The sequence below is a fragment of the Callospermophilus lateralis genome, chromosome 3 (assembly GCF_048772815.1).
Source record: "Callospermophilus lateralis isolate mCalLat2 chromosome 3, mCalLat2.hap1, whole genome shotgun sequence".
NCBI classification, from domain to species: Eukaryota; Metazoa; Chordata; class Mammalia; order Rodentia; family Sciuridae; genus Callospermophilus; species Callospermophilus lateralis.
Window position 1 is genome coordinate 70,521,984 of NC_135307.1, and position 24,780 is coordinate 70,546,763.

General features: G+C 38.0%; 1 protein-coding gene and 1 pseudogene across 2 annotated transcripts in view; both read left to right on the forward strand.

Annotated features, from left to right (window-relative positions):
- Positions 1-3,099: 3,099 nt before the first annotated feature.
- On the forward strand, positions 3,100-19,994 carry LOC143394653 (dehydrogenase/reductase SDR family member 7-like; annotated as a pseudogene).
- Positions 8,268-24,780, forward strand: part of LOC143393851 (dehydrogenase/reductase SDR family member 7-like) — a 29,197-nt gene continuing 12,684 nt past the window's right edge. Inside the window, exon 1 of one of the 2 annotated variants that reach the window (XM_077109023.1) lies at positions 8,268-8,345. Coding sequence is in view for 1 of the 2 variants with exons in the window: in XM_076848343.2 (XP_076704458.2) it covers positions 20,170-20,293 (124 nt within the window). In the remaining variant the exon portion in view is untranslated. Of the gene's footprint in view, positions 8,346-20,165; positions 20,294-24,780 lie in introns of those variants that run through there. The other variant, XM_076848343.2, reaches the window with a different exon arrangement.

Below are 24,780 nucleotides of genomic sequence, written 5' to 3' on the forward strand. Positions count from 1 at the left end.
CCTCTGCAATTCCCAGGCTGCACTTGAGTTTGCAGTCTGCCTCATGTCTAGGAAGCACAGCTGCTGTTTTAGGTTCACTTACCTAGGCATTTTCTTTTCACCCTCTCCAGCTCATGCACTCTTCTGGCTGACAACACAAGAGAAACTCCCAGTTTAGACAGCTGGTAAGCCAGCTCCTCGCCAATCCCACTGGATGCTCCAGTCACCCACACCACCATGTCCGTCAGCTCCTGTTCTATTGAGGAAGGAATAGGGTTGGAAGGCAGAAAATAAGTGATGGATTATACCCATATCAAAGACTGGAATAAACAAATTTCAAACAATACCACTAAGATATTAAGACCTAATTTAATGGAGCTTAAAATTTTAAATTTTCTAAGGAATTGCCTTATATCTAATTTTTCAATAAATGAATACAATCTATATCATTAACAGTAATTTTGTATATTTCAGAATGTTGGTAACTTTTCCAGCTTCACTTTCAGGTAGGCCTTAGAACTTCATAGTTCACTCCAAGGTTTATCTACATGTATCACAAAAGAAAAGTAAAGCTAAGTAAAAAGAAATTCATTTCCCAGACTCACTTTCCTTCTTCATATCATGGTGAATTCAGATTAGATGATCCCTAAAGATCCCAGCCTATTTTCAATCAGTTCTTCTAACTTTTTGAAACTGAGCTATTGATGAGGAATGCCAATATTCCGAGTGCTGCTCTATGATAAGAAGTAATCATCCTATGTTTTTTTTTTAAATACTTTCTCCAATTGCCACTTGTACTGGATTTCTGCCAGCTAATGTGATTTTGTAACAGTGATAAGGAACAGGTAGACATAAGATGTGGGAACATGGAAAATGACAGGTTAATTTTGTAGACTGAGCCTCTATGCTAATTCTCAACATGTATTTTATTTTATTTATTTTTTTAATATTTATTTTTCAGTTATAGGTGGACACAATGTCTTTATTTTACTTTATGTGGTGCTGAGGATCCAATCCAGTGCCTCACACATGCAAGGCAAGCGCTCTTCCTCTGAGCCACAATCCCAGCCCCTCAACATGTATTTTAAAGAAGCAACTTATACAAAATCTTCATGGCCCTGCTGACTTAAGATAATAGCCCATAACAAACAGCATATTTTTCTCAGGGGAGAGAAGTGTCTACCCAAGACTCTTCTTCTGATAAGAGGACAGTTTGCCCTGTCTTAAAACTACCATAAAAATCTACAAAATATAAGTTCTAGATAAACCTGGTCAGCACACACCAAGATGAATAAATTTTCTTCGGAGTCCTTGTCATATTATTTAACCTTGTTTTAAGTATAAATTTTCATACCTAGGGGTTTCATTTAGACACTTACGAGTAAAACATATGCAGTAAGGCTTTAAAAATCTGATACAATCCAACTGTCATCAAGAGCTAGGAGATGTACTCTGTCAGGACCCCCTGAGAAATACCCCTTAACACATATAAAAGTTGGGACACAAATAAGTGAGTTGTCATTCCCCTCTTTGTCCCTTGAGGATGCTTCCTACCTTCTTTATTTTTCTAGTAAACTTTCTCTTTCTCTTTTAATAATCTTTGCTCTATTTTTACTACATAAAATGCTCACTCAATAACTTTGCTCTAATTTCTCCTGCCTGGGACAAGGGGTTAATAGTCCTAATGGCTTAACTTCTTTATTACTTCTATGTGCTTTGATCTACTTCTTAAAGCCATCATGAGAACCTTGTGAAATAGGTATTATTCTCTCACCGTTTTAGAAAAGGAAAACTAAGGTTAACAGAGATTAATTTACCCTAACTAAATTGTAAATTCCATCAAGCCTGGGACCCTGTCTGTAATGTTTCTTGGTAAGCCTTGGTGCCTAACAAAGAGACTGAAACACAAAAAATACTTCAAAACTAAATAAATATTTAATCATTTTCCGAGAACCTTGGCAGAGCTGGGATAGAAGCCTAAGAATATGTAGCTCCAAAGTCCACACTGCCCACTGTCATATGATACACACATTGAAACTTGATCCATTTTCTTTGCTATGCTTGAGTTTGAACCCTGGGGCCTCACCCATGCTAGGCAAGTGCTCTTCCACTGAATTACAGAGGCATCATTGTAGTAGTGTTGTAGGTCAGAGCCCTATGCCCAGGCAATATTTTAAAACCAATATGTTTCTTAAACATCACAAAAGTACAAATGTCCTTAGGAAAAGAGTCTCCTGTAAATATCTAAACCTGGAGTGGAAATAGCCCTAGCATTATGTCTGGGCTACAAATCTCTCCTTTTAGGTGATGTTCATTTGTGGAAAGGCTCAACTGAGCCAGAAGGACTTCACAAGAGTGACAGGTATGTATTCAGACATAGCTATTGGCTACTCATTTTTCCATGTATTTTCAATACTCAGACTCTAAGGGGAATACAGTTTCTTTGGAATTGTTTACTAACTGACCTACAGCTGATAAAGATTTCTTCATCTTTACGTAAGTAAGCAACTATTGCATAAAGCCAATAGTGAAAATGTCTAGGCTCAAGTTCACCTCAGTACACTCAGGTCTGACATCACCCTCCCACCCTGAAGAGGACTTTTTTGTTTAGCACCAACTTTCATTTACATTTCACAGAATCTGGCATATATAAAGAGCCCCTGAAAGTAGATTCTTAGACAGAAACTTACAATCAATGCTAAACCCAGTTTGAAAATCTGTCCTCAAACCATTGACTAGTCTCCACTTCCTTCCCTCCCAGGCTGTGGAAGCTCATCATCTGGGACTTTCACACAAGTTGAATCATTCAAGGGCTCTTTCTTTCACTGACGGGATATAGCTTTAAATTCTACCCATTGGCAGCAATGGGCAGCAGGCCTGCCTTCTGGTACCAGAAAGAGTAAATCAAGCCTCTTCCACATGGCCATCCTTGTGTGTTTGAAGACAGCTGTTCTGTCCTCCCTAAGCGCTCCCATCTCTGGCTTCGCTAAGGCTCCATATTCAACTTCTACTGCTAACCCCACCTCATGAGCACAAGGTCGTTGGCTCTTCTCATAACATCTGTTTACCAGCTCGGGTTCCTTGGTCAATTCTCCTATTGAAGGGAGCCAGTCATACAGGATGCAGGATTCCAGTGGGATCGGTGCAGTGCAGAGCAGGGTGAGCTGATGCCATCACATCCCTTATCCTGAGGAGAGTAGGGTCTATGAAGACCCAGGCTATGGCAGGCCACTGCTGTGCCCCCATGCCCAGTACAGAGGCATCATTGTAGTTGAGTTGTAGGACACATGAGGCTGGCCCTGAGGAATTATCTGGAAGCAGGTTTATTGGCTGCACCCAGGTCTGGATGGGGTGTGTGGGGGGGGCCGAATAAGCATCTAGACTTATTCCAGTTGTTTCTTCAGACACTAAGTTTCAACAGACACAGCCTAGACTTGCCTCATCTTTGCTGAGTGCCACATCACAGCTGATTCATGCTGAGGTTTCTGTCAACTGAAACCTGAGTTTTCCTTATATGTAGGTTGATTTCCCTTTTCATAATCTTGTCTTGTGCTATAGATTTTTCTGGATCAACGCAATATCCCAATTCAGTTTCCCTTAAAATTCACCTTGTGAATCATGTGACCCTTTTGCCATGTGACAACCTTATACTACCTTTGGGCTCTGAGAGGGTCTCTCTCAGCAAGGAAGTCCCCAAGACCTGCCCCTCCTTGGAAGGACTCCCAGCCTCAGAAGCGTGAGCGGCGCAGTCCTCAATTGCTTGTGAAACACTTGGCACTCTGCCTCAGTCACAGAAAGGGACCATCCCAGACCCAGAGAACCCCAAGAAGGGCATGTGGCCCTGTCAGCTCTTCAATCTTAACCCAGAGAGATCCACGCCAGACTTCTGTCCTCCAGAACTGTAAGTTAGGAAACCCTGGGTTGTTTTGGGATACCAGGTGGCTGGTGATTTTTCCACAATAGCCATTGAAAAAACTCATACAAGAACCTAGTTGAGAAGAAATGTGTAGAACTTGGGGTGTAGCTCAGTTGGAGAGCACTTTCTTAGAATGCTCCAGGCCTTGGGTTCCATCCGAACACAACCAAACAAAAACAACAACAACAACAAAAAAAGAAAACCAAAAAATTCACCAACCACAGCCATAATTTTGAGTACTGATCTTCCATGAAGGTTTTATATAAATTCCATGTCAGTGCTACATTCTTTATACCCAAGAAAATCCAAACCCTAGGTGAGGTAGACCATTTGAAAAATATTCATATATTTGAACTTCATATATTTGAAGCTAATCTTTGCCCCCTTCCTAAATATCATTCTATTTGGAAGTAGGAGAAAACAAAGTTCCCGTAGAAACCTGAAGAAACCCTACATTTCCTGGGCTTGGAAAGATCAGCTAACAGAATAACATCACATCTGAAATCTGAACCGAACTGAAAGGCTCTTAATTTCCTTTCTCTGAGGAAGAAGTGGCAAAATATTTTTATATTTTATATTGTTCGCCTACATATTGATCAGTCTCTCGTTATCTATCCAAAAATACATTTAAATTCTCATCCCAGTGTGAAGGATAGCATAATTCTACATATACCTTATCCATAACAGGTTACTTCCACCCAACTACAAACTATTAAATACATAGATAAATCTGCATTCAATTTTTTTTTTAAGAACAAATAAAGTGTTTTAAAAACAAAAAGACTGTATTTATTTATTTATATATGTAGTCCCTGGGTAACCAATGCCCAATCTTCTTAATCATTAGAGAAGCACAATTTGAAATACCAATGTTTGGACATATCTAATTATCTTTGCTCAACGATGATATCATGATAAAACTAGTAACCCACGAATAAAAAGCTGAAAAAGATGGCCTAACAGTTTTAGGCTCTTTGAGAACACCTTGGTGAAGTCTTTCCCCAAGCTTGGCATTTTAGAAGTCTTGCATGTGTGGGGAACATAAATATGTTCAACATACAAAGAAGACAGTAAAAATCAGCATCACAACTACCGAAGTCATATGTATGTGTGTGTGTGTGTGTGTGTGTGTGTATAATGCATATATATTTTCCTTTTGAGATAAAATTCAGAATCCATTGTTCTTTAGAATAACTATAATCTCATGGATCAGCATATAAGAGATTTACATTTTTTATGTTTTTTAAAATTGTTATATATGACAGCAGAAAGTATTACAATTCATATTACACATATAGAGCACAAAGTAGAGTCATACCATTTGTGTCTTCATACATGTACTTAGGGTAATGATGTCCATCTCATTCCACCGTCTTTCCTACCCCTTTGTCCCCTCCCTTCCCCTGCCACCCCTTTGCCCTATTTAGAGTTCATCTAATCCTTCCATGCTTCCCACCCCCAACTCCATTATGAATCAACCTCCTTAAATCAGAGAAAACATTCAGCATCCAGTTTCTTGGGATTGGCTAACTTCATTTAGCATTACATTATCCAACACCATCCTTTCATCTGCAAATGCCATGATTTTGTTCTCTTTAATGCTGAATAATATTCCATTTGTGTATATGCCACATTTTCTTTATCCATTCATCTACCGAAGGGCATCTAGGTTGATTCTACAGTTTAGCTACTGTGAATTGTGTTGCTATAACCATTGATGTGGCTGTGTCCCTGTAGTATGCTGTTTTAAAATCCTTTGGGTATAGACCGAGGAGTGGGATAGCTGGGGGCACTGGTCATTTCTTATGGTAGTTACCCCTCTACTTCTGGGACCTGCAAATCCTGCACTGGCAGAGAAGCTAAACCCTGTCAGCCTCTCCTCATTGGTGTGAGCAGGATTGCTTTCCTTTTATCTGTAAGATCATTAGTGCAAACTCTTACATTTATTATTATGCAGACGATGCTTTACTATGTCCTATTTTGCCCTTAAGGCATTTATCTAACTTATGTTTTTAAATTTCATTTTTCTTATTGACATTATGTGTTGTATTTCAAGGTTAAAGTTCAGGTAAATTTGTTTTGATTGTTCTTTTGATGAACAGAAATGGAAAGCAACAGTTGAAGCTCAATTGTTGATTCTTGGTGGGATTTGTAGAAAGGGCGTTTTCTCATATGTCACCTGCAATCACTGGCTTCCGGCTTCTATGTGCTATTTACTGTAGATGCTGAGCTTCTTCCTGATTCAAAGCTTAAACTACAATTTTCTAATGTGTGTAAAGCAGCAGCTAACCTTTGTGAGCCTACTGCAGAACAAACAAAACTGTACTTCTAAAGAAATTGCTCTATAATTTTTGTTCCTTATAGCTTCTACATTAATCTTGATTTCTGTCAGAGTCCGTTCTAAAGTACAACTGTCTATATTCGAGTTGAAGCAACCCATCCATGTCTGGTGAAACCAGCCAGCTTTTTGTCTAAGATGTTGCCATATGACCAGTGGTTCTCTTCCTGTTGCGTGAGAGAAAATTTCAAAGAGCCACCCAGAAGTGAGTCTGTTTGCAACTCCTGTTCTAGGGTGTGTGTTAAACTGAGAGTAGCAAGGAGCATAGTGGATCTATGTCATGCTGTCCCTACTAAGTTTTTAAGTGCTTTATGTAGAGAATGGCAATTTATTTATTTTTTAAATAAGTTTTTATTTATATATGACAGAATGCATTACAATTTTTATTCCACTATAGAGCACAATTTTTCATATCTCTGGTTGTATGCAAAGTATATTCACACCAATTCATGTCTTTATACAAGTACTTTGGATAATAATGTCCGTCACATTCCACCATCATTTCTAACCCCATACACCCTCCTTTTCCCTCCCATCTCTCCCTATCTAGAGTTCCTCAATTCCGCTCACGCTCTCCCTTCCTACCCCACCATGAATCAGCCAACTTCCTTAATAAGACTCCTTGGCACAGGAATTAAAATCAAGATGAGATGGGCCCAAACTAAAAAGTTTCTTCTCAGGAAAAGAATCTGTGAGGTAAATAGAAAGCCTACATCTTGGGAGCACATATTTACCATTCGCACATCAGATAGAGCACTAATCTCTATGATATATAAAGAACTCAAAAAGCTAAGTACCAAAAAATCAAATAATCCAATCAATAAATGGGCCAAGGACCTGAAAAGACACTTCTGAGAAGATGATATACAATCAATCAACAAATGTTCATCATTGCTAGCAATTAGAGAAATGCAAACCAAAACTATTCTAAGATTTCATCTCACTCCAGTCAGAACGGCAGCTATTATGAAGACAAAAACAATAAGTTTTGGCAAGGATGTGGGGGAAAAGGTACACTCATACTCTGCTGGTGGGGCTTCAAATTGGTGCAGATTAGGGCCTACTTTTTCTTCTATTAAACACAAGGTCTCTGGTTTTATTCCTAGATCTTTGATCCATTTTGAGTTAAGTTTTGTGCATGGTGAGAGATAGGGGTTTAATTTCATTTTGTTTCATAGGGATTTCCAGTTTTCCCAGCACCATTTGTTGAATAGGATATCTTTTCTCCAATACTTTGTTTTTTGGAGAAAAAAAAAAAGCAACAAGAGTTGCTTTTTTTTTAATCTAATATAAGATAATTGCAAATTTGTGGGTTAGTCTCTGTGTCTTCTAGTCTGTACCATTGTCTACTAATCTGCTTTGGTGCCAATACCATGCTGTTTTTGTCACTGTTGCTCTGTAGTATAGTTTAAGGTCTGGTATAGTGATGTCACCTGCTTCACTCTTTCTGCTAAGGATTGTTTTAGCTAGAGAATGGCAATTTAAAAGGAAAAGATATACTTGTTTTGCCTTTTGACCTGACCGACAGAAGTTCCCAGGAGTGGCAACTAAAGCCGTTCTCCAGGAGTTTGGTAGGGTAAGTAGCAATTTATAGTCATACAGCATTAACAGCATCACTGTGTCTGGCTTTGAAATAACCAGAAAGGATATTTTGAATTTAAGGTGCTCTTGGAGACATGGGATCTATGATCTGAGGTCAGGCCTATGAGTTAAGCTAATCATTGTGTTTTTTGTCTTTAGGTAATTAATACTTTTCACACTTTAACAATTACTAATTGTTCCCTATAAAACTAAAGGTAAAAATTCACTGCTATTTTTTTTGACATATATTATTTTCCATTAAAAGTCACATAAAATGGGAGTACCATAGTTGAATTCTGGTTATTTTATTATGTTTCTATAATTACCTTCTAAAACTATACCATTGCTTCCTTGAGTTTTTTTTTCAAGTTAATTATATAAACAATAAGACTAGTAATTCCATCCATAGAGCAACCCAAAAGCACTTTTTTTTTTCTGATTTTATTTTACTAGATTGATGTTCTGGTCAACAATGCTGAAAAATCACAGCACCCTTTGATTGTGGATAGCAACTTGGATGTGTTCAAGGAGGTAATTGAGCTTTACTACTTAGAAACAGTGTCCTTGACAAAGTGTGTTCTACCTCACATGATTGTGAGGAAACAGGGAAAGATAGTTACTGTGAATAGCCTTTTGGATATCGTACCTTCATCAGCCTACAGTGGATATTGTGCCAGCAAGCATGCTCTCTGGGTATCATTCCTTGAAATCAACTCCAATAGAACTAACTCAAATGTGTTTGTGGGGAATGTGACCATCATTAGAACTGGACAGTAACATGGGGAAATAGAAATAGAACTTTAGTATAGAATATCCCCAGTTTATGATATAAGACATACTTGTTTTGCCTTGATATAAAAGACTTGAGCCACACATATTTCAGACCTATCCAGCATATGTATATTGAGTACCTGCCTGTGCTTTCCAATGCAACCTATAAAGATAGGATTTGTGTTTTTTTTTTTTTTTTTTAATTTTTTAGTTCTTGGTGGACACAACATCTTTATTTGTATGTGGTGCTGAGGATCGAACCTGGGCCACCCGCATGCCAGCCGAGCACGCTACCGCTTGAGCCGCATCCCCAGCCCGTGATTTGTGTTTTTAAGAAGTGTAAAAGTCTAGGGACTGGGTTTGTGGCTCAGAGGTAGAGTACTCACCTAGTATGTGCGAGGCACTGGGTTCGATCCTCAGATCCACATAAAAATAAATAAATAAAATAAAGGTATTATGTCCAAGAAGTATATAAGTCTACTCAGCATGTCACTCTTTACCTTATCCCCATTCTTGTCCATCCTCTAGAAAACTGGGGATCCTCCTCTCCTTTCTTCTATGTAGACTTCAGGATGTGTTTTCTTCCTCCCTTTTCTGTGGCTTCTTTTCCTTCCATTTTTTTACTTGCTGTCTATTTTACGTGGTCTCATTATATATCCCATCTGGATAATTAGTCCTGGGCCTGATATCCCTTTTTAAAAACCTTGATTCTGTTCATTCTGGTTTGATTGGAAGAAGACCTAGTTAAGGCAGAGGCCGGGAGAAGAGCTTGATTTTGAGTTTCAAGAATTATAAGGTGTAAATATGGGAATTGATTTAAATTTTAATGATGACTTTAGAGTGCATAGAACTCATTAGATGAACTCATTAGGCCAGTAGGAGAATAAATAAATGAGATGAAAATTTATGCTTGATACTTCTAAAGGTCGGTTTGAGTCAATGTTTCACCTTTGGAATAGTGAGATGCAATAGTTGCACGGTTGTCTTACTCTCATGAGCTTTGGTTCTTTAGGATTAATCTTCTCTCTGCTCTGAAAAACAGACAGTTGAAGTGATGAAGATGAAGAATGCAGCACTGATTTCCTACTATTTAGAGATGGGCTGTCAGTCACTTCCTGTAGAGCAGTTGGGCAAACCTCAAGTGGGCAGATGTGGGAGGGTGGCCACCTGTCTGTTGGCACCAAGAGTCTCAGAAGATTTGCAGGATGCTCTCAATAAAACATCTGGCCTGCCTCCAAGGCTCTCTGTTTATTTACTGCATTTGATCTTCTGATATGATGTGGTAGGTTATGATGCTAGTTAGTTATAAGGGTAGTTGAACATTGAGGAGAGGAAGCTCTTTGTGAAGAACACACTGCGTCTCAGATTCCCAACAAGTCACAGAATGAACTTGTTTCATTGAAAGGTTTACATGTTGTAGTTGATGGTATTTCCAATAAGTTGTTTGCACCATCTTAAGAGAGGTCTCAGTGTTTGATGAGTGGCTCGCTTGATGTCTTTTCTGCTTTTGCTATTGAGAGGTAGAATTTAAAGGTTTGAGAGCTCATCATTTGTTTACAAAGCATCCATTTCTCACAGGCACTCTGTCAGTCTCAGATGGCAGGAACCCTCCTAACCCTCATGAGGCCCAGGATTAATCATGTAGCTTATGGCCCCTCATAATTTGTTAGGGGGTCAACATTTGAGGGCTGGTAACTGAATAATGATTTTGGATCATATATGAGTGTACCATGGGTAAGGTGTTTAGGTTTTTACTTTTGTTTTGGTACCGGGGGATTGAACTCAGGGGCACTTGGCCACTGAGCCACATGCCTATCCCTATTTTGTATTTTATTTAGAGACAGGGTCTAACTAAGTTGCTTAGCTCATCACTTTTGCTGAGGCTGGCTTTGAATTCATGATCCTCCTGCCTCAGCCTCTGGAGCTGCTAGGATTACAGGCATGCACCATTGCACCTGGCAGGTGTTTAGGCTTTTTAATAGTTAATCTGGCTTCATAACAATGTTGTCTTGGAAAATTCCTAATTTAGGATCAGAGATGAAGGGAAGTAGATTTCTGTTGACTCCCTGTTGATCAGTATGCTTAAGTCTAGAAGGTCTAGCTTGTTTCTACAAATGTCATTCAGTAGGTGATCATATTAAAATTTTAAGTGGCCAGGTGTATGTCTGCTGAAACAAAATCTTCCTGTTAATATAGTAATGTAACTTGAAAAGGTTGAATTCTTTCTCTGTAATGAATTTCTGTGCAGCACTCATCTCTCTGTATTTCCTATAACCCCAAACACTGGCATTTTAGATGACTCTGAGGAATAAAGAGAAAGCCCACCCTAGTGATTTCTGGAGAACATGCACTTGTTTTGGAGCAGGGAGATGAGGATTGCTATGAAGAGGGTGTATCAGAACCTTCTGTGATAGTTTCTTGCTGGTTCACGGTTTGCCAACTATAAAATTCATTGATGGCAAGAGCCACTACAAACAAGGTGGCTGACTGCTTATATCTGGCAAGAGCTGAGAATGTCTTTCATGGATCACCCCGGGACTCATAGTGGAAAATGCCTAACAAGTTTGCATGACTATACTACCTGTCTTTTGCTCAGGCATTTCAAAGCATATTTTGATAAATCACAAGATATGAGTGTGTATTTTATTTTGTTCCTTTTTTTCCCTTTGTTTTTCTCATCTTTTTTTCTTTTGTATCTGTTAGGAATTTTTTTAATAGTCTTTGACCTGAACTTACCAAATATGCAAGCATAACAATTTCTAATATTTGCCCAGGATCTGACCAGACAAATATTATGAAGAATGCCCTAGCTGAAGAATTCACAAAAGTAAAAATTTCTAGTTTGGAAATAATTGGAATGCTTTATTAGTTATATCTTCATGTTGTATTACTTCGTTTCAGGGTTTTTAATGTCAGAACTGCTTTTATGTCAGAAAATTTAACTCATAGAATTATGAAAATTGCTAAAGTTAGCTGAAAGTGCAGCTCACGGCACCTCATAATTTGTTATGATTGGGATTGCATTCTGTTCACCTCGATGATTGTTTCCTGACATCCAATTTAAATTAAGGCTAATGAAATTAATAAAATACCACTAATAAGTAGTCTGCCATTATGTATCCACTATTGTGTAACAGGGTTTTTTCCCTGTTAATAAATGTGCTTTGTCTTTTATCCCCATGTTTCCATGATTCATTGAATTTCATTTGCCAAATATATGTCACAATAATGTTTTTTTTTAAAATTCTGATTTGTTAATGATGACAGAATGCAATTCATTTCATATTACACATATAAAGCATAATTTTTCAAGATACTGGTTGTACACAAGTATTTTCACACAATTCGTGTCTTATACATGGATAGGGTAATGATGTCAAACTCATTACACTATCATTCCTAACCCCTTGCCCTCTTCCTTTCCCTCCCTCCCCTTTGCCCTATCTGAAGTTCCTTCATTCCTCCCATGTTCTCCACTAATAGCCATTATGAATCTGCATCATCTTATCAAAGAAAACATTCAGCCTTTGGTTTTTGGGGGTTGGCTTGCTTCACTTAGCATTATAATCTCCAACTTCATCCATTTACCTGCAAATGCCATGATTTTATTCTCTTTCAATACTGAGTAATGTTCCATTGTGTATATATACCACGTTTCCCTATCTATTCATCTACTGAAAGACATCTAGGTTGGCTCTATAATTTAGCTATTGTGAATTATGCTGCTACAAACATGGATGTGGCTGGGTCCCTGTGGTATGCTGTTTTTAAGTCCTTTGGGTATAAACCAAGGAGTGGGATAGCTGGGTCAAATGGTGGCTCCATTCCCAGTTTTCCAAGGAATCTCCATACTGCTTTCCAGATTGATTGTACCAATTTACAGTCCCACCAGCAATGCATGAGTGTTCCTTTTCCTCTATATCCTCGCCAACACTTATTGTTGTTTGTATACTTGATAGCTGCCATTCTGACAGTGCAGAGATGAAATCTTAGAGTAGTTTTGATTTGTATTTTTCTAATTGCTAGAGATGTGGAACATTTTTTCATATATTTCTTGATTGATTGTATATCTTCTTGTGAGAAGTGTCTGTTCGATTCCTTGGCCCATTTATTGATTATGTTTTTTGTTTTATTGGTGTCAAGTTTTTTGAGTTCTTTATATGTCCTAGAGATTAGTGCTCTATCTGATGTGCTCTATTTGTTCCCAAAATGTAGGCTCTCTATTCACCTCACTGATTGTTTCTTTTGCTGAGAAGAAGCTTTTTAGTTTGAATCCATTCTATTTATTAATTCTTGATTTTAATTCTTGCCCTACAGGAGTTTTATTAAGAAAGTTGGGGCCTAATCCAACAAAATGGAGATTTGGACCTACTTTTTCTTTCATTAGGTGCAAGGTCTCTGATATAATTCTTAGGTCCTTGATCCACTTTGAGTTGAGTTTTGGGCACAGTGAGAGATAGAGGTTTAATTTCATTTTGTTACATGTGGATTTACAGTTTTCCCAGCACCATTTGTTGAAGAGGCTACCTTTTCTCCAATATAAGTTGTTGGTGCCTTTGTCTAATATAAGATAACTGAAGTTATCTGGGTTAGACTTTGTGTCCTCTATTGTGTACCGTTGGTCTACAGGTTTATTTTGGTGTCAATATCATGCCGTTTTACTTACTATTGCTCTGTAGTATAGTTTTAAGTCTGGAATAGTAATTTCACCAGCTTCATTCTTCTTGCTAAGGATTGCTTTGGCTATTCCTGGTCTCTTATTTTTCCAGATGAATTTCATGATTGCTTTTTCTATTTATATAAGGAATGCCATTGGGATTATGATTGGGATTGAATTGAATCTGTATAGTGCTTTGGTAGTATGGTCATTTTGACAATATTAATTCTGCCTATCTAAGAACAAGGAAGATCTTTCCATCTTCTAAGATCTTCTTTCATTCTTTAGGGTGTTGTAGTTTTCATTGTAGAGGTCTTTCATCTCTTTTTGTTAGGCTGATTCCCAAGTATTTTATTTTATTTTTGAGGCTATTGTAAATAAGGTGGTTTTCCTAACTTCACTTTGAGTGGATTTGCACTGATGTACAGAAATGCCTTTGATTTATGGGTGTCGATTTTATATCCAGATTCTTCACTGAATTTATTTATTAGTTCTAGGAGATTTCTGGTGGAATGTTTTGGGTCTTCTAGGTATAGAATCATATCATCTTCAAATAGTGCTAATTTGAGTTCTTCTTTTCCTATCCATATCTTTTTAATTTCTTTTGTCTGTCTGATTGCTCTGGCTAGAGTTTCAAGAACTATGTTAAGTAGAAGTAGTGAGAGAGGGTATCCTTGTCTAGTTCCAGTTTTTAGAGGGAATCCTTTCAAATTTTCTTCATTTAGAATGATGTTGGCCTGGGGCTTAGCAGAGATAGCCTTTACAATGTTCAGGTATGTTCCTGTTATGCCTAGTTTTTCAAGCGTTTTGAACATGAAGGGATGCTGTATTTTATCAAATGCTTTCTAGATGATCATATGATTTTTATCTTTGAGTCTTTTGTTGTGATGAATTACATTTATTGATTTCCGTATGTTGAACCAACATTGCATTCCTGGGATGAATCCTACTTGGTCATGATGCTATCTTTTTGATATGTTTTTGTATTTGATTTACCAGAATTTTATTGAGAGTTTTTGCATCTATGTTCATTAGATATGTTGGTCTGAAGTTTTCTTTCTTTGATGTTTCTTTGTCTGGTTTTGGAATCAGGGTGATATTGGCCTCATAGAATGAGTTTGGTAATGTTATCTCTTTTTTCATTTCATGAAATAGTTTGAGAAGTATTGTGCTATTTCTTCTTTAAATGTCTTGTAGAACTCAGTTGTGTATCCATCCAGTCCTGGGCTTTTCTTGGTTGGTAGACTTCTGATGGTGTCCTCTATTTCCTTTCTTGAAATTGATCTGTTTAAATTGTGTATTTCATTCTGATTTGGTTTAGGCATATCATATGCCTCTAGAAATTTGTTGATGTCTTTGATATTTTCTATTTTACTGGAGTAAAAATTTTCAAAATAATTTCAAATTGTTTCTATATTTCTTTAGTGTCCATTGTAATATTTCCTTTTTCATCACAGATGTTAGTAATTTGGGTTTTTTCTCCCCTTCTCTTTGCTAGCATGGCTAATGGTTTTACTCTTTCAAAGAACCAACTTTTTTTTTGTCAATTTTTTTCAATTGTTTCTTTTGTTTCAATTTCATTTATTTCAGCTCTAATTTTAATTATTTCCTGTCTCTTACTGCTTTGGGGTTGATTTGTTCTTTTTCTTTCTAGGGCTTTGAGATGTAATGTTAGGTCATTTATTTTTGACCTTTTCTTCTTTTAAGGAATGAACTCCATGCAATGAACTTTCCTCTGAGTACTGCCTTCATAGTGTTCCAGAAATTTCAATATGTTGTATTGGTGTTCTCATTTACTTCTAAGAATTTCTTAATTTCCTCCTTGATATCTTTTGCAACCCATTGTTCATTCAATAGTGTATTATTCAGTCTCCATGAGTTGGAGTAGCTTTTATTTTTTATTTTATCATTAATTTCTAACTTCATTCCATTGTAGTCTGATAGAATGCAGGGTAGAATCTCTACTTTCTATATTTACTAAGATTTGCTTTGCAGCATATTATATGGTCTATTTTAGAGAAAGATCCATGTGCTGCCGAGAAGAAAGTGTATTTTCTCATTGATGGATAATATACTCTATATATGTCAGTTAAGTCTAAGTTATTGGTTATATTATTGAGTTCTATAGTTTCTTTGTTTAGCTTTTGTTTGGTAGATCTATCTATTGGCAAAAGAGATGTGTTAAAGTCATCCAGAATTATTGTGTTTTTATCTATTTGACTCTTGAACTTGAGAAGATTGATGAACGTAGATGTTCCATTATTTGGGGCATATATATTTATAACTATTATGTATTGTTGATGTATGGTTCTGTTAAGCAGTATGAAATGTCTACATTTATCCCTTTTGACTAACTTTGGCTTGAAGTCTACTTTATTTGATATGAGGATGGAAACGTCTGCTTGCTTACGTAGCCATGTGAATAGTATATTTTATCTCAACCTTTTACCTTCGTTCTGTGGACATCTTTTCCTATGGAGATGAGTCTCTTGGAGGCAGCATATAGTTGGGTCTTTTTTTATTTTTAATCCAATCTACCATCCTATGTCTTTTGATTGGTGAGTTTAAGCCATTAATATTTAGGGTTATTATTGAGATATGATTTGTATTACCAGTCATTTTAATTTATTTTTGATATTTATCTTGACTTGGTTTCTCCTTTTGTTGACTCTTCTTTTATTGTAGGTCTTCCCTTTGTAGATTTTCATTTCCTCCTTGTGGAATATTTTGCTAAAAATGTTCTGTAGTGCAGGCTTTCTTGCTATAAACTTTTTTAGCTTTTGTTTATCACAGAAAGTTTTTATCTAATTTTCAAATTTGAAGCCTAATTTTGCTGAATATAAGCTTCTTGGTTGGCATCCATTATCTTTTAGAGCTTGATATATGTTGTTCCAGGATCGCCTGGCTTTGAGAGTCGGGGTTGAAAAATCTGGTGAGATACAAATTTGTCTTCCCTTATAAGTAACCTGATTTTTCTCTCTTGCAGCCTTTAAAATTCTATCCTTATTTGGTATGCTTGGCATTTTCATTATAATGTGTCTTGGTGTAGATCTATTGTAATTTTGTACATTTGGTGTTCTATAGGCTCTGGTATTTGGTTTTCCAATTCATTCTTCATGCTTGGGAAATTTTCTGATATTATTTCATTGAAGAGATTGTGCATTCCTTTGGTTTGAATCTCTGAAACTTCCTCTATTCCAATAAATCTTAAATTTGATCTTTTGATGGTATCCCACAATTTTTGGATGTTCTGTTCATGGTTTCTTACCATTTTCACTGTGAGGTCAACTATGATTGTATATTTTGTCTTCATTGTCTGAGGTTCTGTCTTCCAAGTGGTCTAGTCTGTTGGTGATGCTATCTATTGAGTTTTTAAATTGGCTTATTGTTTCTTTCATTTAGAGGATTTCTGTTTGGTTTCTTTTCCGTGTCTCTATCCTTTTCTTGAAGTAATCTCTTGAACCTGTATTTTCTCTCTTATTTCTTTGTTGTTGCGATTGATTTTTGCCTGTATCTGCTCACTTAGGTCATTCTTTAATTCCCAAATCATTTTAATTATGTATATTCTGAACTCCTTCTCTGACATTTCACCTACTTCACTATCTCTGGATTCTATTGTTGTAGTGTGTTGGTTTGTTTGAGGCACTTTCCTCCCTTGTTTTCTCACGATGTCAATGTGTCTTCCTCTCTTGTAGTACAGATCTGAGGTATTACAGCTTCTGCCCTTGACTTATAATGTGCCTACAGGTTACTAAGAACTCACTTTTAAGGGAGAGATCAATATGATAGCACTCAATGTACCCAGTGTGCAGCCATATATCAGTTAGCTTCCATTTTTACATTTACACTACTTTTTTTTTTACTATAATTAGAAATGACGAGTTCGATTATCTTCAATCATACAATCAATAGGTTTGTGTAATGATTAACAGTTTCTGATGGTCAAAGGTGGACTGGGTGGTTGGCTGAGATGTTTATGAGGTAGAATGTGAGAATATGGAAGTATTAGCTTATATGACTAGTGAGAAGGATAATCATAGGAAGTTGGCTGTTAGTAGGAGAAACAAGAGATAGGCAACCCTATGCAAGACTCCCTGTTACCTCGGCAACAGGATAACTGTTATCACCTCTAGTAGAGAAACTTCTGGTACAGCCAGGACACAGGGACCTTGGTGACATCTTACTAGGTCCTTATTGTTGTCTCTTGATAGAAGCAGCAATGTCCCAGTTTCATGGCAGTGGCAGCCTCAAGCCTGTATGTTTCCTGATGTTGGGCTGTGGAGCCATGCTTTGGTGAATAAGGAACCCCAGTGTGGGGTGGTTCTCAGTGTGGGTGAGGGGTGGCTCTGCCCCGGAACTCCGGGCCACAGTGGCATGGGATTGGTGGGTGGGCTGTGGGAATTTTTAAGGGGAATATGACCTTCCAAAAGGATGTGACTAGTTGGCATTTGGGTTTTTCTAGTTTCAACATTGCATGGAAGAGCTTGGGAAAATATCCAGCATTCATGTAATTTTAAACTTTTCTTAGATTGCAGACCACGATGGAATTTGGTGGCATAGCATGGCCACTAGTCATTGTGTATGGCTGATGTTAATTGCCATGGGCAATGATTTAAAAGAAGTTTGGATTGCAGAACAACTTATTTTGTTGGTGGCATGTTTGTGGCAATATATGCCAACATTGTTCTGGTAGATGACCAGCAAGTTATGGAAGGAAAAGATGTGGTAAGAACAATTTAAATATTTCTTAATATCAGGTATCAAACTTACAGGAAAGTACGAAATCCTATAGTGAATAAAACATTCTTGCTACCTCTCCACTTATTTCATGATATTAAAATGAAAAGTATAACAAGTATTCCATCCTCAAACTTATCTGAATGTTTACTGTATATTTTGACTAGTCTTGGAGAAATGAGTTTTCTATAAGGTAAAATCAAACCAAAAGTTGCCATGTTTTTTTCTACACTTACTGTTTGACCATTTTATGTGTCCAAGTGCTCTTTTCAGACTGTCTCTCCACAGTAAGTCCTACCTTTCCTACGAGTCTCTTGGGTAAGGGGTCACCTCTTTGAAGTGATCCCTGGCTTTCCCTCCCACCTCTCCCCAGGACTAGGTACAAAGGAGGGCCTGTGCTTCCTTCTGTCAAAGCACCCACTGCATTGCTATGACAGGTTCATGTACACTATGCAGGACATGCTCCTGTTACCTCATTCCTGACTTACTCTGCATGTGTAACATGTGCCTGTGTACACATCTATGAAAAAAGCTGGTTGCTCCTTTTAGCCCTCATTGCTATAGCGATTAGTGGAGTGACTCATTAACTGGTTATACAATTGTGACCATCAGAAGATTTTAATATACTGATTAAAATTTAATATACTGATTTACAAGCAAATGTAATGAGTAACAGAGGACAATGCCCCAAAGTGATGACAAAACAGACAGGAAATCACATAACTCTTTCCCAACTTCACCTCTAGCCTGTCCCCTATCTACTGTCCCCATATAAACACTAAAATGCCAAACCAAGGGGTGACTGTGTCTCCCTCTGAAGAGGGCCTGCATTCTTCCTGGAATGTATATTCCTGCTTCACCCCAAAAGGTGTCTCATTTTTGAGACAGCCAGATTTCTCCCTGGAATTTGTATCTGCTTCCCTAAATAAATCCTAAATGAATCTGTGCCTCTACCCACAAGTTCTCAAACGAATTTCTTTGATGTTTGTCTTGAGTTCATGTGCCCCACCCTCAGGGAATTCCCTTGGACCCTTTCCAGTGTCACAGCCTCCAACAATCCTAAAACTAAGAATGCTATGTTATCTATAGCCTATAGAAGAGATTTTCCCAGTTGGGAAAATGTAATTTATAAATGTATTGATTTATGACTTTCTTTCTCCTGTGACTATTAAAGTTCATGTAACCTTTTTCACAGTGAAACATATCATTTGGGTAACTTAAATCTGTTCCTAGGCCATGGTCACTGGTATAAACTATTTCTATGTCCTTTAAAGCAGACTTGTAATTTTTCATCACAGGGTTTAGGCAGGTTCAAGGTTAGAATGTTTGTTTTTTTCCAAGGCAGAATCAGAATCACTGGAATTGGAGGGCCTTGAAGAAAAGTACTTGCCCTCAAAACACCTGTTAAAAAACAGACTATTATTTTTCTCTCACGTGTTTGTGATTATGTCAAGGTGTATCTTGATGTTGTAGCATAACCCAAATAATTTTTTAATTTATTTTTTATTTGTATTTGGACACAATACCTTTATTTATTTATTTTTACGTTTTTATACCTTTATTTATTTATGTTTACGTGGTGCTGAAGATTGAACCCAGGGCCTCTCACGTGCTAGGCAAGCAGTCTACCGCTGAGCCACAATCCCAGGCCCTAAATTTTTTTTTTTTTTTAAACTGTCTAAAAATACAATGAATCAAAGATGGTAATCCAAAATTTTTGGCACTACCATGAATAGAATGTAAGTTATATAAGATTATCTTGATTATAACAATAGAATGAATGATATTTCTGGAATAAAAGTCAAGAAAAAAATGTGTAGGATTAAAATTAAAAAACAAAACAAAAACAAAACCCAAACTCTTTCTTATTTTCCACAAATCCTGTTGACTGCTATACCAGCAGTAGTATCACTAATTAAGGCATTTGGGACTTTTGTCTTTATTGAACCTTCATTAGGTACACAAGCAAGCCGAAGAGCATCAATGGTAGTGGCCAGTTTGAGGGTGGCATCTAACACCTCAGCTCTCTGTGCCCCTGGGGCAGGCCAGGGTCACTCCTCTTTCCTGCCTGTTCTCTGGGTGGAGCCAGGAGATAAAAGCAAAAGGTCATTTAGGGCTCAGGTTCTTTAGAGTTGAAGCATTGCTTGGGGCCAGGGCAGTCTTCTGCTGGCAGAACTACACTGAAAGGCCATGAGCTGGAGTTTGCTGCTGGCACTGTGTGCACTGCTCCTGCTTCTGGTGAAGCTGCTGTGCTTCCTGTGTGCTGATGGCGACCTGACTCTGATGTGGTCAGAGTGGCTGGGGCGACGACCAGGTGAGGATCTTCCAAGGCCACCAACCCCGAGACTGGGCTAGTGAGCAATGGAAGTCCATCCAGGTCTCCACTGGCTCCATATTCCTTCTGGGTGACTTCTGATTGCATGGAGCCTCTGTGTCTCAGGGTGGTTCCTTTCCCAGGAAATGTGGCGAGGGAAGTAAGAAGCAAGGGTAAGGAGGCAATCCACTCTTTGGTCCTCTCTCCTGGTCCAAGAAGTCAATGATTTGCTTCCAGCCTAAGAAACCTCTCCAGGTTGCCAAACTACAGAACACTGGAATTGGAGGATGCCCTCAGGACTCTTATTTCTCAGCTAGGATCCCAGGGATTCCAGTACAGTGTCAGGGGAGGACACTTCAGAAACTAGGACATCCCCCTGCATTGTAAGAACATCAATCTCCTAGTAAAGAGTCTCTGTGTGTCTTCCTCAAGTCATTTATCCTCTATTTCTCGCTGTTATGTAGTTTTAGAATCAAATTTGAGGTAATGAAGTCTTCCACCTGCCTACTCAACCAGGAAAAAAGTGTAACACTACAAAAAGCTGAGTTGGCATTGTGCCTGGGGAGAGAGAATTTTTGGCACACTAAGGGGCATTCTGCCTACCTTTCTTTTGTCTCTTCCTTGCTTCCTATTTGATGATTCTCTAATTGTGTGTGTGTATGTGTGTGTGTGTGTGTGTGTGTGTGTATTCATGAACACAGTGTGTACTAGATAGGCAGTGTGCTCAGCACTTTACAAGCATAACGTTTGACTTCACAAAACTGACACAAAGTAGGCGTTACTCTTGTTTTCTACATAGAATAATTGATGTTCAGACAAATGAAACCATCTGCCCAAAGCTGGAGTTTCCCTGGACCAAGTTTCCTGTATGTAAATACCTGAAGCATGAGGTGAAGTTGGCTTGGAAGTAAAATAGTAGGTCAGAAGATAGACTTGGAAGTGAAATAGCAGAGGATATATTTGGAAGTATATCAGAGGAAATAAAATAGTAAGTCACAAGAAGATGTTTTCTGAAAGGCTTAGGTGTGGAGGTAAAAATTGGTTCTTGGGCACTGGAAAAAAATCTGACGGTACAGTGTTTTGTGCCTCTCCAAAGCTCAATCCTATTGAATGAAATCTTATTCTGTGATATTTAATTTCTCTAGTTTGATTTTCTTGAGTTAATGCATAGGGCGCTACTGTGGCTAGTCTGACTACGGTAAATAGATGGCTATGTTGGTGTTCTCTCAGTGAGTTGTTTGTTTTATGGCCTAGGAAAGGGCTGCACCTCCAGTCCATCTTTGTTTTTATTTGTAGTTGGAAACCATACTTTTATTTATTTATGGAATCAGGAATCCCCATACAATGCAGTTTTATTAGCTGTAGGACTTTATCTTGATTTATGGCTTCATTTCAACAGGTGGAATATTCCTGCCCATTTATTGTCATTAACTGCCTTGTGGATGTTTGTGTTTGGTCTTTAATGTTTTGTGTTCATTTGGACTTGGAGAAAGAAATAAAATTAGTTTCTTTTTTATTACATAATTTTACAAGTCATTTAATTCATCAAACTATGTCTGAAAAGTTAAAATGTTGACAGTATCTGAATGAATACCCAGAAGTTAACAGTTACTTTCTCATATTAAAAAGTTAAAAGTTAAGGTCTCTAATACTAATGTTTAAGAAATTCAATTGTGGTCTGGGGATGTGGCTCAAGTGGTAGCGCGCTCGCCTGGCATGCGTGCGGCCCGGGTTCGATCCTCAGCACCACATACAAAGATGTTGTGTCTGCCGAAAACTAAAAAAAAAGTAAATAAATATTAAAAAACATTCAACTGTTTTACTCTTCCTTGAAAAAAGGTTTTAAAGGATTTTTAAAAAAATATTTATTTTTCAGCAGACAACAACATCTTTGTTTGTATGTGGTGCTGAGGATCGAACCCGGGCCACATGCATGGCGGGCAAGCGCGCTCCCGCTTGAGCCACATCCCCAGCCCAGAAGTCAGGTTTTAGCTGAAAGAAAACCTCAGTGTGAGTCAGCTGTGAAGTGCCTTGCAGCAAAGCTGAGGCGGGTCTGGGCTACATCTGCAGACATTTAGTGTCTAAAGAAACAATTGCCAATGATGCCTCTGTGCTGGGCACTGGGGATGCAGCAGGGACCTGCCATCATCTGGTCATAGACGGAACCTTCTGCAGGACAAGGGAAGTAATGGAGTCAGCTCATCCTGCTCTGCATTGCCCGACCCCACTGGAATCCTGCATCCTTCTCTGGCCAGCTCCCTTCAACAGGAGCATTTGAGCAAGCAATGGGAGCTTGTGCAGGGGTTTGAGCAGAGCTCAGGACCTGGTGCTCAGGACACATGAGGAAAGCAGCAGAAGTTGAATATGTTTATTTAGCCTTAGAGAAGCCAGAGATGGGAGTCCTCAGGGAGGATAGAACAGCTGTCTTCAAGCACATGAGGATGGCCATGTGGAAGAGGCTTGATTTACTCTTTCTGGTGCCAGAAGGCAGGCCTGCTGCCCACTGCTGCCAGTGGGTAGAAGTTAACGCTGTACTCTGTCAGTGGAAGAAAGAGCCCTTGAATGATTAGACTTGTGTGAAAGTCCCAGATGATGAGCTTCCACAGCCTGGGAGGGAAGGAAGTGGAGACTAGTCAATGGTTTGAGGAGAGAATTTTCAAACTGGGTTTAGCATTGAATGTTAGTTTCTAAGAATCTACTTTCAGGAGCTCTTTATGGGGGTGGTTGGGGGGTCTTCATATATGCCAGATTCTGTAGAATGTAAATGAAAGTTGGTGCTAAACAAAAAAAGTCTTCTTCAGGGTGGGAGGGTGATGTCAGACCTGAGTGTACTGAGGTGAACCTGAGCCTGGACACTTTCACTATTGGCTTCATGCAATAGTTGCTTTCTTGTGTAAAGATGAAGAAATCTTTTTAGCTCTAAGTCAGTGAGTAAACAATTCCAAAGAAACTATATTCCCCTTAGAGTCTGAGTATTGAAAATTCTTGGAAAAATGAATAGTCAATAGCTAATAAAGGTTTGTCTGAATACACACCAGTCATTCCTGTGAAGTCCTTCTGGCTCAGTTGAGCCTTTCCGCAAATGTACATCACCTAAAAGGAGAGATCTGTAGCCCACACACAATGCTAGGGTTATTTCCACTCTAGGTTTAGATGTTTAAAGGAGACTCTTTTCCTAAAGACATGATTTTTGGAATGTTTAAGAAACACATGGTTTTTATCCAAGTATGGTGGTGCACAACTGTAATCCCAGTGGCTCAGGAGGCTGAGGCAGGAGGATGGTGAGTTCAAAGCCAGCCCCAGCAAAAGTGAGGTGTTCAGTGAGACCTTGTGTCCAAATAAATTACAAAATAGGGTTGAGGATATTGTTCAGTGGTCAAATGCCCCTGAGTTCAATTCCTGATACCCAAAAGAAAAATAAAGAAGGGAAAAGAAAGAAACATATTAGTTTTAAAATATTGACTATAACTTAGGGCTAGTGTAGTTCAGTGGAAGGGCTTACCTAGCATGGGTGAGGCCTGGGTTTAAACCCTAGAACAGCAAAGAAATTTGATCATGTTTCAATTTGTGTACTAGAAAGAAGAATTGGAAATACCTAGGCTTATATCCCAGCTCTGCCAAGGTTCTTTGGTATTGATTAGTTATTCAGTTTTGGAATCCTTTCTATGTTTCAGTCTCATTGTCAGGCACCGGGGCCTATAAAGAAACAAGATAGGGTCCCAACCTTGATGGAATTTATAATCTAGTTGGGATAAATTAATCTCTGTTAACCTCAATTTCATTTTTCAAAACAGTGAGATAATAATGCTATTTCATAAGGTTCTTGTGAGGGTTTTAATAAGGTAAAGTGAAGCACATAGATGTCATTAAAAATGTTAAGTAATTCAGACTAATAACTCTTTTGCCCTAGGCAGCAGAAATTTAAAGAAATTATTGGGTGGGTAGTCTATATTTTCTGCTCTAAAGTCCACCTGTTAAAAATTTTTGTGATAACTATAATTGACATTTATTTAGTTAGCACTGGCTACATGCAAGATGTTTCTGTGAGTGATTTACATATTTTAACTCATCTTTCTCGATATCAATAATCCTGTGAAAGAGTTAATTACTAAACACTTTTCTAGTTCTGGACAATTAAGGCACTGAACTCATGGGATATGCTCAGAGCTATGTGGTGGAGCTGGAATTTGAACCCTGGCAGTCACCAGAACTGGTACTTAACAAGACTAAATTTAAAAAGTGCTTAATTAAACAGTATACTAGGTTCTTGATTTCAAGTATCCTGATGTAAAATCAGAAATGTAAAATTAACTAACAACCTTTTTGCTATTTTAAATCTATAATATATACTTCAATAAATAAGGCACAAAGGAAGTAAACCACGGTGACTCTACAGGTTCAGATAGACAGTGGCTTTCATCCCCTGTAGCACAAATAAACTATTCAATCAGCTTAGTACTGTACCATTTTCACAGTGTTTAATAGAA